At 46.3% G+C, this 16744-nt stretch overlaps 1 protein-coding gene across 1 annotated transcript in view; it reads right to left on the bottom strand.

Annotated features, from left to right (window-relative positions):
* Positions 1–390: 390 nt before the first annotated feature.
* The window catches only part of glp2r (glucagon-like peptide 2 receptor), a gene marked incomplete at both ends in the record, with an annotated part of 120507 nt that continues 104153 nt past the window's right edge, over positions 391–16744 (bottom strand). Inside the window, 4 exons of the mRNA XM_084323036.1 lie at positions 391–756; positions 1347–1388; positions 7823–7961; positions 9236–9324. Coding sequence (XP_084179162.1) covers positions 391–756; positions 1347–1388; positions 7823–7961; positions 9236–9324 — 636 coding nt within the window. The remainder of the gene's footprint in view (positions 757–1346; positions 1389–7822; positions 7962–9235; positions 9325–16744) is intronic.

Raw genomic sequence — 16744 nt, 5'->3', positions numbered from 1 at the left:
ACACATACTGTACCCGTTGCACTATGTTCTTGGCTATCATATTCACAATTCACATTTTCAGACTACAAATACACTGTATTTGTATTTACATTTAAATTCCATCCGCTGTGTCATATAGATAATTTTGACTGGCCATGACATATATATTATGTATGTTTCCATTAAGTATACTCTGAGATTTACTATGTTTGCTGTAGATACAAATACACATCTTGAATATGATCTGTCAGCAATAGGAATACATACAACGTTAGAACAACAGAGCAATACAATCAAAATACAACATCGCCGTCAGCATCACTAATTCAGTCTATACATGGTTATTCATAGTTTATAGATATGATATCATAGTATGATCTTGTAGTTCATGAAATACACAAGGGAGTGAGCTCAGAACCCGCTCTCCTCCAGTATCTCCTCCATGGTCTCTCCTTGCGTGATCTCCCCGTCGCTGCTAGACAGACTCTTCCTGGTGAGGAACTCCAGTCCGGTCGCAGCGCGACCCTTCGTCCTCTGATCTTTAGCCTCTCCCCCTCCGAATCTCCCTCCTCCCTGCACTGCCACCTGGAGCAGGTGCGGGTGTGTGATGGAAACTCCGCCCTCTTCATACGATTCGCTCTGCTGGGAGCTGCGTGGGCGACGGCCTCGGGAGCACTTCCACAGGTGCTTGAGGGGCGCGCCACGGAAACAGCCCCTGGCCTGGAAGTGGTGTTTGAACAGGAAGAGCTGCCAGCGCTTCTTCAGCTCCGCCTGGACCTGAGCGTACGCAAAACAACAACAAATGAGTCACATGGCGAGCCTTTGTGCATCATCACAGGTAATTCGTTACAATAGACCACTACACTTCCGCGTTACATTGAGCTCATGGAGGAGAGAGCGGGGGAAGAAAATTAATGAATGTGGATGAGAGCCTTGACATTAAGTGGTTGTAGCTACGGCTCTGGGGGTGCTGTAGACATGATCCAAGAATAGACTTTTATACGCCAGAGTCTCCTGAACACGGAGTGAGCAGTCCCAAGTCGATCCGCACTTTCTCTGGATTTCTAGGTTTATCAATCTGCGCATGCAGAGCTCGGGAGTAGATGCGGATAGGTGACTATCGCTCGGCCGAGAAAGTGCAGATCGATCGACTTGGGATTGGTCTCTCCGTGTTCAGGAGACTCAGGCGTATACAAGTCTAATGGATCATGTCTCCCGCACCCCCACAGCCGTACCTACAACCACTTAGTGTCAAGGCTCTCATCCACATTCATTAATCTTCTCCCCCCGCTCTCTCTCCCACTATTTCAGAATACCGGAAGTGTTGCGGTGGTCTATCCATGCATGCATTGAATACAATATTTCACCTCTCCGTTGATGAAACAGTAAAGCACAGCAACCAGGAATCCCTGAAAAAAAGTTACATTTACACATTAACGGTTACCAGGACATTTGAACGTGAGAAATATTAATGTCAGTCAAGGGCCACGGGGTATAATTGGTTGGTTCCTGACTGTAGTACGCTACACTTTCTTTGCTTCATATCACAGCTGGGCAAATGAACATAGACTGAACTTTTGATCTTCTGTGCGATGGTATGTCATGCAATTCTATTTCACTTACTGAGAAGCATTTCATAATGCCTAAACATAAAACCGGGGGCCATTTATTTGTCAAACACTTACCCCGAAGTTGTCGAAATGGTCCAACTTTTCAAAAATTCTATTTAAAGTCTGTCTGTTAACTGGGTGCTGCCATGATGAATCAAATGTGACTCGGGAGTGAAAATAACACATTTTACGTAATAACAGACAGACTCAGCAAGGTTAAAATAATGCTGTATATCAATAAACCTCTCAGAAGGCACTTTATGTATGACAAGACAAGATGACAGGGGGGCCCTATCTGTGCCCACACACCTGGACCCTATCTGTGCCTCCACACCTGGACCCTATCTGTGCCTCCACACCTGGACCCTATCTGTGCCTCCACACCTGGACCCTATCTGTGCCTCCACACCTGGACCCTATCTGTGCCTCCACATCTGGACCCTATCTGTGCCTCCACTTCTGGACCCTATCTGAGCCTCCACACCTGAACCCTATATGAGCATCCACATAATAATAATAATTTAGGACCTGCTCAGAGGTCATCAATCGGCACACATGCGATGCATGCATGCAATTCGTATCTGCGATTAACCCATCCCGTCGTCCTTCCCCCCCAAGGCAGCCGGGAGCAGACAGGCGTCAACGTGAGCCGCGCCAGGGGACCAATCCAAGTGCTCCTGTCCGTCTTCGTCAAGGACGCCACAGCGTTAGCGATCTATTGTTGTGCATGTTTTTCCATTGGGTTTATCTTATCGGGGGGGAAACCCTTGCGAGCACGAAGAGAACATGCAAACTCCACACAGAAAGGCCTGGGAAATACCCCACCTGGGTAACTGGCATCATGGAAACCTGGTCCCCAAGCGGGAATCGAACCCTGGACCTTCTTGCTGTGAGGCGACAGTGTTAACCACTACACCACCGTCTATCTGTGCCTCCACACCTGGACCCTATCTGAGCCTCCACACCTGGACCCTATCTGTGCCTCCACATCTGGACCCTATCTGTGCCTCCACACCTGGACCCTATCTGAGCCTCCACACCTGGACCCTATCTGTGCCTCCACACCTGGACCCTATATGAGCCTCCACACACCTGGACCCTATCTGAGCCTCCACACCTGGACCCTATATGAGCCTCCACACCTGGACCCTATATGAGCCTCCACACCTGGACCCTATATGAGCCTCCACACCTGGACCCTATATGAGCCTCCACACCTGGACCCTATCTGAGCCTCCACACCTGGACCCTATATGAGCCTCCACACCTGGACCCTATATGAGCCTCCACACCTGGACCCTATATGAGCCTCCACACCTGGACCCTACACAAGGCCAGATTAAGACTTCAGAGGCCCCTGGGCCAGATTCTTGTGGAGGCCCCCCCACACACACATACACGTGCACGCACGCACAGTGGCGTTTTTATATGTCACATTAAAAAATATATAGAATATTTAGAAGTGGTGGGTTCTGAGGGCCAAGCTAAAAGGACTTTGATCACCCCTGCCCACTTTGACAACCTAGGATGGCTTAGAGTAGACGACAGAGTACAGCAACTTGCAATGGGCCTGGTCTACAAGATACACTACACGACCAAGGTACCCATGTACATGTCAAAATACTTCCCAAAGGTCAGTGAATACCACGATCACAACACCAGAGGGAGCTCCACAAATCATGTTAAACCCAGATTCGGCTCAAACAAGGGACTAAACACGTTTCGCAATTATGCCACATCAATGTGGAACGCCCTACCCAAAGCTGTAAAGGAATGTGAATCACTACCCACATTCAAAACTGCTCTTAAAGAGCACCTACGGGAGGCTGCAATTCGAAACTGGCCACCGTAAATGCCCAAAACCCCCACCACCTCCTAATAGACAGTCTCCTCCCCACCGCATGTACATATCCCCTCCCCGCCGTATGGATATTTCTCTCCCACCCACCCTCCCCCTCCTAATGTACAGTCCCCTCCCCATCATATGTATTTACTCTGTCAGGATCTAGGGGTAACAGTACTGAATATTTGAATACCGTTTATGTCACAAATGTATCAGTACTAAATACCTATATGTCCCTATGCCATAAATGTCATGTATGTTGTGTATGTCATAAATGTCTATATGAATTGAAAATGGGGGACCCTGATGGAAACAAGACAAACGTCTTTTTCAGGTCTGCATCCCCTTAACAATTGTATGTATTGAGCCGTACTGTATTGTACCCATTCTACAATCTTTTAATAAAGTTTTCAATCAATCAATCAAGAAGAGAAAAGAAACACATCATGTTTAGATGGGGGGATGGTGCCATCCTCAGGAAGAAAAAAAACATGCACACACTTTGGAGACAAGAATATAATATTAGAATAGTAAGCTTACTTTTACGTGAATGTCAATTTAAATTATAATTAGGGAAGGGAGGGGGTTGAAATGTGTTCTTGTCCTGTGTTACTGTCTGTGAATGAATGAATTAATGAAAATTGTATTTAACAGATTGCAGAATGGGTACAAATAATACAGTACGGCTCAATACACACAATTGTTAAGGGGATGCAGACCAGAGAAAGACGTTTGTCTTGTTTACATCAGGGTCCCCCATTTTCAATTCATAGTGACATGTATGACATGCACAACATATATGACATCATGACATTTATGGCATAGGGACATACATGACATACAGGTATATAGTACTGTTACATTTGTGACATATATGATATGCAAATATACAGTACTGTTCCCCATAGATCCTGACAGAGAGTATATACATATGATGGGGAGGGGACTGTACATTAGGAGGGGGTGGGTGGGTGGGAGAGAAATATACATACGGTGGGGAGAGAATATATACATTACATACGGTGGGGAGGGGACTGTCTATTAGGTGGGGGTGGGGCTGTATGTATGTATGTATGTATGTATGTATGTATGTATGTATGTATGTATGTATGTATGTATGTATGTATGTATGTATGTATGTATGTATGTATGTATGTATGTATGTATGTATAAAAGAAAAAAAATACAATGGAAATATTGACTAACGTTTCTTAGGTGACTCCTTCGAAGTTGGATAAGGTTAGAGTATGGAATCAGGGCTGGTGTTCTATCGCCCTGCTTTAAGACAAACTCTAACCGTAACCAACTTCGAAAGAGTGCCTAAGCTTAACCGGTGAAAGAAAGAGGCGTCACACGATTGGCGCTACCAGAAACGTCAGTGGCCAATCAGAGCGCAGAACGCGAACGCGGAACTGGAAATCCGTTGGTAAAAGTATTCAGGCGTCGTGGGTGGGATGTGGAGATGTAAGTTTTGACTTTTTATTGCTGTTTTTACCTCAAATGAAGAGGAGAAAAAATACTCAAGATTAGCCACTTGCAGACGGCTAGTTGATGAAATATTTGTATTGACTAAATATTTTAGTTGATGAAATATGTTTTCATTTCAGTGTCACAGTATGACATCGATCTCCAAAATAAGAAAAAAAATAAAAATAAAATGTGGGGCCTCTAGTGACGAGGGGCCTCCAAAAAAAATTCAAAATAAAAGTAAAAAAAAAAATAAAAAAATATTTGGGGCCTCTAGTGACGAGGGGCCTCAAAAAAAAAAAAAAAAAAAATAATAATAATAATAATTTGGGGCCTCTAGTGACGAGGGGCCTCCAAAAGGCCTCTAATGATGAGGGGCCTCCAAAAGGCCTCGAGTGACGAGGGGCCTCCAAAAAAATTAAAAATAAAAGTAAAAAAAATAATAATACTAATTTGGGGCCTCTTGTGACGAGGGGCCTCCAAAAGGCCTCTAGTGACGAGGGGCCTCCAACAAAAATGTAAATAAAAAATAAAAAATAAAAAAAAAATTTCTTTTTTTTGAGGCTCCTCATCACTAGAGGCCCACAGGCCGCGGCCCGGACGGCTCGGTCATTAATCCGGCCCTGACCCTACATGAGCCTCCACACCTGGACCCTACAGTATATGAGCCTCCACACCTGGACCCTATATGAGCCCACACACCTGGACAGATCCAGTGAGAGAACAAAGACAGGTCCTGAGAGCAGCTGAAAGGAAGTATAGAAAGTCACGCCTCACTGCTGACATCGACACATATCACAACCTCTTGTTAACATTCTCCAAAACCATCACTAATGCCAAAGCTTCTTTCTTCCACCATAGGATCGAGGCCTCTGCCAAGAATCTTCGCAAACTGCATGCTACCATGTCCTCCCTCCTCACTCCCCCCCCACCCCCCCCTCCCTCATCTTTCTCTGCCGAAGACTTTGCGATCTTCTTTGAGGAAAAAGTGGAGAACATCCGCAGCTCCTTCTCCCAACCCCCACCCATTCCAAATGCTGAATCGAGAACCTCATCCTTCACTCTGTCATCTTTCTCTCCCATTACAGAAGCAGAGACCCTGACACTGGTAACGTCAAACCGTCCGACTACTTGCCAGCTGGACCAGCTACCCTCCCCATTCCTCCAGACCATAGCACCAGACATCCTCCCATTCCTAACTGCAACCATCAACTCCTCACTCAACTCGGGGGTGGTCCCCACCTCCCTAAAACAAGCCAGAGTCACGCCGCTCATAAAAAAACCAACCCTGAACCCTACCGTCATAGGCAACTACCGTCCTGTCTCTCTTCTCTCCTTCCTTTCTAAAACACTTGAACGTGCTGTATCCAACCAACTTACTGCTTATCTCTTACAGAATGACCTCCTAGACCCTAATCAGTCAGGCTTCAGGACTGGTCACTCCACAGAGACAGCCCTCATTGCGGTCACAGAGGCACTTCACTTAGCAAAAGCGAAAGGCCTCTCCTCTGTCCTGATTCTCCTAGATCTATCTGCAGCCTTCGACACAGTCAACCACCAGATCCTCCTTGCGGCCCTCGCAGGAATGGGAGTGGCTGGCTCTGCGCTGACATGGCTGTCATCATACCTCAATGACCGCTCCTACCAAGTGTCATGGAGAGGGACCCTGTCGGCCACCCGCCCCCTGCGGACGGGTGTCCCCCAGGGCTCGGTTTTAGGACCCCTTCTCTTCTCCCTCTACACTAAATCACTGGGTAACATTATCACGTCTCATGGCTTCTCCTACCATTGTTATGCCGACGATACTCAACTCTTCCTCTCCTTCCCTCCCTCAGATATCCACGTCTCTGAGCGGATCTCGGCCTGTCTGTCCGACATCTCAGCCTGGATGACGTCCAACCACCTCAAACTGAACCTAAGCAAAACAGAATTGCTCCACCTGCCGGCCAAATCCTCCCCCCTAACCGACCTTTCAATCACAGTCGAGAATACAGCTGTGACTGCGTCCCCGACCGCCAAGAACCTTGGTGTTGTCCTCGACGACCAGTTGAACTTCTCTGCTCACATCGCAGCGACGACCAGAACCTGCCGATTCCTCCTGAGCAACGTCAGAAGGATACGCCCCTTCCTGACAAAAGAAGCCACCCAACTCCTCGTCCAATCAACAGTCATCTCCCGCCTCGACTACTGCAATGCACTGCTCGCTGGCCTCCCGGCCACTGCCACTAAGCCTCTTCAACTCATTCAGAACGCAGCGGCCCGCCTGATCTCAAACCTACCGAAGTCGCCCCATGTCACCCCACTTCTTAGGGACCTGCACTGGCTCCCCATTGCTGCACGAATCCGCTTCAAGGCCCTCGACCTAGCATACCGTGCGGCAAAGGGAACCGCTCCCGCCTACCTCCGGTCAATGGTCTCTAACTACACACCCTCAAGACCCCTACGCTCTGCATCTTCTGGCCGCCTCAGACCTACTCCTATCCAAGCTCCGGGAGGGTCATCAAAGAGAAGTCGCCTATTCTCAGTCCTTGCCCCACAATGGTGGAATGAACTACCCACCCCAGTTAGGACAGCCGAATCACGTCCAATCTTTCGCCGTCGACTAAAGACGCACTTCTTCAACCATTATCTGAATAAAAAAAAAAAAAAAAAAAAACAATAAAAAAATCTAACCCTAACTAACCGTACTGTCATGCACTTGTCCTAATAAACTAACCTACACTGTAGCACTCAACACTTTGATGAACATTGTTGCTCAGCTGATAGAGTTGTGCCCTTCCTGATGGCTTGTCGTACAGAACTTGTAAGTCGCTTTGGATAAAAGCGTCAGCTAAATGACTAAATGTAAATGTAAATGATATGAGCCTCCACACCTGGACCCTACATGAGCCTCCACACACACACACACCTGGTATCCTCCTACCTGGAAGGAGCTGAGCGTGAGGTTGATGAAGTTCCTGGCGTAGCGGCTGCTGCCCTCCACACACTCATCGATCAGCACTGTGAACACCACCTCATGGATCCCCAGCAGAGGGATGAGCACCAGCGTCGCTCTGGCCAAGCTAACATGGCACAGGCAGACGCAATATGATTAACCAGCTAACATGGCACAGGCAGACGCAATATGATTAACCAGCTAACAGGGCACAGGCAGACGCAATATGATTAACCAGCTAACAGGGCACAGGCAGACGCAATATGATTAACCAGCTAACAGGGTACAGGAAGCACAGGCAGACACAAATTATGATTACCAGAGGTAGAATGTAACTCATTGCATTTACTCTAGTTGGGTCTAATTGAGTAGATTTATTTTTTATCACAAGAGTATTGAGTGAGATCTGTTATTTACAGTAAAACACAGCCCTGGACAGCCCATTCGATCTGGACATTAACTTAAACATAAAACATAAAATTTACTTTGGTTGGTATGATGAGTAAGAAGGAACTATCCCCAAACCTTATGGTGACTGATCAAAACAAGACCATGTCAGGAATATTCAGTTAATCTTGGTCGATATTGGAGCATGAATAAAATCCTTGTGATTTTTGTTAAAAAGTAAACTTGCTTTTGTGCAGAGCCTGTAATTCATTTACAAACACATTTAATATACATGTAATTTGTACAATTATTCAATGTCATCATATATCAAAACAAAATAGTTTTGAGGCACTGTGAGCCAAAAGTAAGCCTAGATTAATCTAGAGTAAATCTGATGAAGCAAGACATGTAAAACCCTTTCCTTATACTTTTATGTGATCCATCAATAAAATAGTGTCAAAAGTATCGTGGAATATGTTTTTGTTGTTGTTTTTGTTTACTTTGGTTATCCATGCACCAACTGGCACCCAGGAGAGTAGCACTGCTGTGCCCAGGGTGTCTTCTAGATTAGAATATGTTTGTAAACAAAACCTCCGGTCCATGCCTTTGTAAACAACAGTGTAACTGTAATTTTTCAGGTATAGCTTTCTAGCTTAAAACAGTGTTCCAGTGACCTACTGTAATGTTCATAGGACACTTTGTTTAGAGGGTAACAATGCTCTAAAAGGACCAAGGCACCTTGACATCTAGTATGAGGATAAACCGCCAGACAGTAGCTATATAAATGTATTTAAAACCTGGAATATACCAGAGCAAGGCTATTATTTTGAAAGTCTCTCTCTCTCTCTCTCTCTCTCTCTCTCTCTCTCTCTCTCTCTCTCTCTCTCTCTCTCTCTCTCTCTCTCTCTCTCTCTCTCTCTCTCTCTCTCTTCTCTCTCTGGTGAAAATAAAACGTGTTCTCTGCCATTCAAGAGTAAAGCCAGTAACATTCCAAAAGACACGGCAGAAGAATACCTGTATCTGTAGTCTGTGAAGTTCATCTGATCCGCTTTCAGCTTGGAGAGTAGCAGCATCATAATCTTTATAAATATACAGAAAATAACCTGCAACATAAATGAAATATAGATTTTAAAATATATAGGCCTACTGTATATACAATACAATTGCTGACAGTAAAAGATGAATGATTAAAAAATCATGCATTGAATTCATGCAAAAATCTGATTTGAGGGGAAAAGGGTGTATTTAACGGGACGGCCATCCTAGAGGAAGAGAACTAGTGTGTACAGTACCAAGAAATGAGTAATCGGTCGTGCTTGTGACTTGCTGAACTGAATACCTCCTCCAGCGGATGTGTCACATGGCCTCACAAGACAAGGGCTGTCAAGATCAGTGTGAAATCAGAACCCATTTACCAGGAACTCACTGACATCAGAGGAACGCTACTCACGAGAGCTACGGTATTCCTGCGTGTCTGACTATCACCCACCCATCCCTTCCCTCCACGGCCGGCGATGTACATAAATGTATGCAGAGTGATACATATTCACAGCGTTCCATCGCAGGCATCTCGGCTGGCAAACAGCAAGTGATTGTAAAATCGACGAGCAGGTGATTATCATTAAATGACAACCGTGACTGGCCAATGAGCTGTGGCTGCACAGCACATCACTGGCAACAGACTGCCGGGTCATTCAAGATATCCTTCATCAGCGGTGCCTGTGAAAGGCACACAGCATCATCAAGGACCACAGCCACCCAGCACGCACACTGTTCTCCCTGGTACCGTCTGGCAGACGATACAGGAGCAGGGCTGCACGCACCACCAGACTCAAGGACAGTTTTTACTACCAGGCCATCAGGGGTCTCAACTCATAAACCTAAATATTCCACTTTGCCAATCTGCATAACCTGCTGTCGGCACTGTTTACCTAAAGATGCACAACTATGACCGCTGCTATTGAACCTGGACTGCTACAGACCCAATGTGCAACACTGTTGTATACGCTTTTACTTTTGCACACAAATCCTCATTGTCATATAGTGTTACATTCTATTTATCTCATTCCATTCTCTCATATGTCATTCCACTTATGCAATACACTTTTCACTTTTACACACAAATCCTCATTTTCATATACGTATATATACAGTGTTGTATTTTTTACTTATGTTATTCCATATTTATTTACCTTTTTTTACCCTACTTTATTTTACCTTTATATGTCTAGATTTATATGACTAGAGTTCTAATGCATCTAGTAGTGCTCTAGTAGTGCGTCTAGTAGTGCTTCTACTGGCTGACCACCAGAACATAGTGGCTTTTATTAGAGCCATATGAAATCCGTTTTATTTTTTTCCAAATTCCATTTTATTTTTTTCCAAATTCAGTTTTTTCCGTTTTAATATTTCAGAATTCTGTATTTTGCTTTGTACGCTCATTTTACCATCAGAAATAGTGTCTAATAAGTGGGAATGAATAAATTTCCACAATTGAATAAGATATAACAGTCCATTTAATAGGGCTGTCTTAAATACTTCGAAGCTTCGTTCGATGGGCATGGGATTCGAATATGAAAATAAAATGTGATTATTAAAAAATATAAAAATATAAATGATATATATATTTTTTTTTGCAAAATCAACTCTGCCTCTCTTTGTTAACTACAACAAGCAATGCTGTTTGTTATTTAAGATGAGGTTGGACTCGGTACTGACAGATTTGTGTTCATTGTGCTGCTTTTATAAAGCCTCAAATGACGGCTTACAATATTTCATGAAAGCAAAGTGTTTTGTTTGTCTAAGATTTAAAAAGGTTTAAACTTTACAGCACTGACAAAGTTGAACAAAGTGCTGTACAAGTCCCACAACATAAAAAAAAAAATTATAATTTTTTATTTTTTTTATTTACAGTTGATTCCATTTCTATTGCTCAATTCCGCGATTCCGTCCGCGATTCCGTGATCGCGGATTTCATATGGCTCTAGCTTTTATGATACACTGGATGGGTGCTTAGCTGGAGTTGAGGATGTAGAAAAAATTCTTATTGGAGACTGGAACACGGATATGCAACGTAAGAATGTACCCGTCTTCAAGGCCTTCAGTAGGTTTTGTGATCTGCACAGCCTCAGCCAGCTAATCACCCAACCCACACAAGTTTGTGATTCAACACAAACTACCATTGATCTCATTCTCGGTAGGGACCTCAAAACCTACCGAGGCCTTTAACCAAGAACTGGAGAGCCTGGACTGGTCAGATGAGCTCAGTGGTACACTAGTTGAAGAAACATGGCTTGGTTTCAAAACCAACAACATGGCAAGAACTACAAGAACGTTAGGTTATGACTATAACCAAGTTCTGTTAGTATAGCGACGCTCGGCATCGCTCTCTGCACTATCTCGCATATGTGCACGCGCACTGAATAAAGACCACAAATGTACCTTTAATCCCAATATTCGTCTGACCACACCCCTATCAGCTCACCCACACAAGCAGGGGTGGGGACACCCACTCGCCTCCTTCCCAAGCTTTCGCCACAAGGCGAGGTCAAAGGCTGCAGCGGCGTCGGATGCCGAGCGTCGCTATACTAACAGAACTTGGTTATAGTCATAACCTAACGTTCTGTTTCGTATTCGCTCTCGCTCGGCATCGCTCTCTGCACAAGGGAGGCCGAGCGAGAGCCAACAGCCGACAAATACACCCCGCTGACAGCCCCCCACAACCATCAGAACAGGGAGGGCCGAGCCCCCCTGACCCACCCTAATGGAGGGCACCCCCCCTATTAGGGGCTTCACGGGAGGGCGACGGACCCGACCGTGCGAAGAGGCACTCAAGCAACTCAACGCACAGGGTGAGCAGACCGTGGCTTGACCCCACGACTACACACACGCACAACCATGTTGCATGCCACCCGGGAACGAACGGAGGAACAACCTTGTTACTGCCCCCAGAATCACGGGGTCAAGGGCAAACCCAACCCCGTGGCAAGGCCGTAGCAGCGGAGCGCGAAGGAAGACCCAGACCCACCAAAAGGACTGGACTCCCTGGAACGGGGGCCCGGAGAAGTCCATGATGCCAGCATCAAGACCCCACCAGGTGGGCACGTAGTGCCCCGCCCCCCACATCGCCAGCGTATTCGGACAAAGGCCCCTCAGCCGAGCAGGCCCCGTCCCCCCAATAGTACACCGCCTGGCACACTGACCCTGCAACAGGCAGTCAGCATGGCCGTAAGCACACAAAAAAGGTCAACCAACGGAAGCAGGCAGCGCACCGGGGAAAAACCAGGCAACGGGCTATTAACCCTAGCCTGGAGACTGCGGACGAGACAGGCGCCAGAGGGGACAGCTGAACACAGCCGCCCCGGCGGAAGGAGCGTAAGCTGGCGGTGTTGCATGACCAAGCCTCCATTTAAAAACCCCCACCCAGAGGGGTCGAGGCAGAGAAGGCTGACACGATTGGCAGACGTCATGAACGTGCAGGGGCACCCTCAAACGGTGAACCCGGGAGTTGACACTGCTCCAACACACCAGGGAATCAACCACCTTGGTGTTACCCAATGCGGTGGTTGTTCCTATAACCCCTCAAGAAAAAACTCCACCTGCGGGTATACACCGGCTATACCGCAGTACAAGTGTTTCAGTTTCCAAAAAAGGGTTAACCCAGGCCTACGGGTCGACGAAACATTACTTCGGACCGGGCCTGGCGGTACGGGAAGCACAGGGTCACCAGAGGAGGTCAAAAACCACCCCCACAGGCCCCTCTTCGCCATGCGTGAGAGAGGAGCGAAAAAGAATGGAGAACCAGCCCCTAAGCACACCGTACTTGGTATTCCCAGGCGGTCTCCCAACCAAGTACTAACCAGGACCAACCTGTGTAGCGGCCAAGATCCGACGAGATCGAGCGTGTACAGAATGGCATGGCCGTAAGCCATTACGACAGTGCTGAGTAAAAACGTACCCAACCAGGGTCTCCATAGCGCTTAACCCTGTGACACCCGGACCGACCTGGCATTTTTCCCCCTGAAAAAAGCCCAAGTCCCTCAGGGTACCAGAACAGCAGATCTGCATCCCCGGCGGACAACGGGTTAAACTGATCCGGACCAGCGTGACCAGAACCAGTCCTGTGCCCTAACCACGCCGACATGCCTACTCCAGGAGAAAGGGCAGATATGCGTGTCGATCTTAACATGAAAAGAAGGCGCCACCCAGACGTTCGGGCGAACCGCGCCTGGTGGCTTACCCCAAGGGCGTGAGACCCCTCTACATATGTTCAGATCCATTCCGTCATCATCCCCCAGACATGAACGAGAATCCGTCGAAAACCAACCCAGGTCGTGGGATTTGGTCGTCGGAAGAGGAAAAACCCCCATCTCAGTTGCTTTATAAAAACGCCGTTTTAACCACAAGCAACCAAGGCGTGCCAGTCAGTCGCCTGTTTACAGCGAGCTAGCCCTATACGTGCGTCGGGACACACCCCCATCAATGAACAGGCTATTTAGACCTGTCATTGAATCCCCAAGGCGCCCAGGGGAACGACAAGAGGGGTGTGACACTCCCTAACTCCAACACTTTTTGAATAGAAAAGAAGGAAGCATCAACAGTATGTATCCCAGTCTACACAGCCGGGGGTAAAAAAATTTCACATTTTTACATCCCACCACCCTCCCATAGGAAGGAGACGGGGATCCCCAGAGAGACTTCCCACGCGAGCTGTACAGATTGAAAAGAATATATTGCACCTTGAGCCATGTAAAAAATTGGTTTTAGGGCTCTCCGGGGAAGAGGCACTGAACCCATACACACTCAATAATCGAATTGAATCGAATACATATACAATAGAATAGGACACCTTCTAGAGGGTCCACTCACTTTGACAATCTGAGGAGGAAGGCTCTGTACTCTGATGGAGGCTCCCTCACATGGAAGAAGGAGTCCGAACTCACAGAAGGCCCGAATAGGCGCTTGGTGAGGAGGAGCCCTGACCACCCCCCTGAAACAGATCCATCACATGGACCTGAACAGCACACGGAAGTCCTACCAACAGAGACGCGCACGGTGACGTACTCTATGGCGGGGGAATTCCTGCGGTGCACACGCCCAATATACCAGGCCGTGGGACCAGGAAACTCCCCCCCCCCCGTAACGTGCCGAACCGCCACGTGACGGGAACCTTGAAGGACAGGGGGCGTACCCCTGACCGACAGAAACAAGGAGGAGAGGAAAGGTTACCAGTTCACCCCTTTACGACCCCACACCCATGATACGATGTAATGACAAAAAGAGAATATGACACAGTCATAGTCAGCTCTATGAAGCGTTAGACAGCTCCACACAGCGCATGAGCTAACCTGCTATCTGATTTTTACTAACGAAAAAACACAGAATAGAGAGGGCTCTAAGAGCCCCGGTCCAACATACACATGTGCTTCTGTGGCCAGTCCAACCCAGTTGTAGGTCACATGACACACACAACCCACCATCACCTACAAAAAATGGCAAAAACACACTACAGAGGAACGCCGTTTTTCATAATGAGAGAATACATAATTCTCGATTAGTATCGGCCACAGGCCTTGCTAAGCACACACGACAGCGACCAAACAATCTTTTCTTCTAGGAAAATAAAGTTTCTCCAGCAGTTTTAGCACAACCTCAGCAATCAAGCTAAGGGTTACATCGCATCCCTACTAGTGCACTGCAACCTTGCCCAGGCCCGACGGGGCCCGGCCCGGCCCGGCGGGTTCGGGCTGGGTAGGGCTTTTTTTTTTATAAATAATTCGGGCTCGGCCGGGCCCAGGCACCACCGTTTTTTATTTTTAATTTTTTTTTTTTGCGTTTTTTTTTTTTTTCATATAACTAGGGTTATATGATAACCTTCGTTTTAAGATTCGCTTTCTCTTTTGCGCCAGAGAAACATTTGGATGTAATTACTGCAGCGCGCAGAGAGAACTCAGGGGACAAGTTCAACTCGATTGGTTGTGTTGGAATATAGCCAGTTGGCGAACGTTTTAATTTGTTCTTGGGATGTATGTAGCCGGTTTTGTTAACGGTGTTCAACGTGTTGCTGACGTCTGGTGAGTGATGTTTACTATTTGCTGGGTCGCGACTGCTACTTGTTTTGTTGTGATTTTCATTACGTTGCTCTGCTCGAAATCTGATTTCTGTTTTCTGTTTGTTTGTTTGACTGAGTAGGCTATTGTGTGTTGTGTGTGTGTGTGTGTGCGTGTGTCAAAGACGATTCTATAGCCTTCAATACGTTTTACGAGGCTGATGTGTGACAGTGTGAGTCAGTCTATATAAGCGAGCACTGGGAGAGACGGCATTGCGAAACAGGCTATGTAAATGCTTCTTAGTTTTGTTTATTTATTACGTTCATATAAAACCGTGTTTCGAATATTTAAAACAAATACAAAAAAAATTATATTTTAATAATAATAATAATAATAATAATAATAATAATAATAATAATAATAATAATAATAATAATAATAATAATAATAATAATAATAATAATAATAATAATAATAATAATAATAATAATAATAATAATAATAATAATATTTTTTTTCGGGTTTTCACGCGGGCTAGGGCTTAAAATATTATTTACAGTCGGTCTTATTTTCGGGCAGGGCCTGAAGTTCAAGGGCTCGGGCAGGGCTCGGGCTTTATTTCAAGGCCCTTGCAGACCACTAATCCCTACCACACAAAAGACACAATGTAGTGCAACATGTCTGATAGGAGGATGAAAAAGTCCCCAGGGAACCGGGGGGAAACACAATCCTCTTATTTTACCCTTAATACGGCCAGTTAAAACAGGAAAACCTGTTAATATGTGAACACTGTTCATTGTCATCACAGGCTGAGAAAAGAACATTCTTTTACTCACTTGTCACTAAGCATAGCTTCATAGGTTAGTTACCTTAGTTGTGAGTACACGGTACATATAAACACCATGATGTTTCTCACACAACAACCAGATCATTTTCACATCTGTAACAACAACCCGATTTGCACGGAGAAGCTAACTGCCAGTGACAAAAACAGTTCACACATAACTTGCGTCGTATCCTAAATGCATTGCAGCAACACACGTTTTGGGAAAACATCGTTATTCACAAAACATTTAGAAAAGTAAAACCAGAAGACGTGTTATAAGGTCTGGTCAAACCTTGTCCTACCCGGAACGTAGATCAGCGAAGCGCAGCTCAAGACCCCGTAGACAACACAGCCGATCCTGTGTTGCTCGAACTGGGCAGCGTCGTCGCTCCAACCAGTCGCTACAGTCCTCTTTGTTGACGCAATCCCCGTCCAGGCTCAGGGCAGGGTCGACGAACATCCCCTGTCAAGGATGACGTCGTAGTCAAGAGTGTAAAACATGTTATAATCAAAGCATGTTCAACAGAGTAGCATTAAGCTAACGGCCGCTCCAACCGTTCGGGCGCTACTGCCCCTGCTCGCGAGACGCCGAGCTAACGGCGCACGCGACCAGAAGCGAGCTCGCGGCGGCGCGCGAGGAGCTAAAGC

The sequence above is a fragment of the Notolepis coatsorum genome, assembly GCF_963971535.1.
Source record: "Notolepis coatsorum genome assembly, chromosome: 10".
NCBI classification, from domain to species: Eukaryota; Metazoa; Chordata; class Actinopteri; order Aulopiformes; family Paralepididae; genus Notolepis; species Notolepis coatsorum.
Note: the sequence above shows the minus strand (reverse complement) of the source record. Positions and strands in the feature narration are given on the sequence as shown.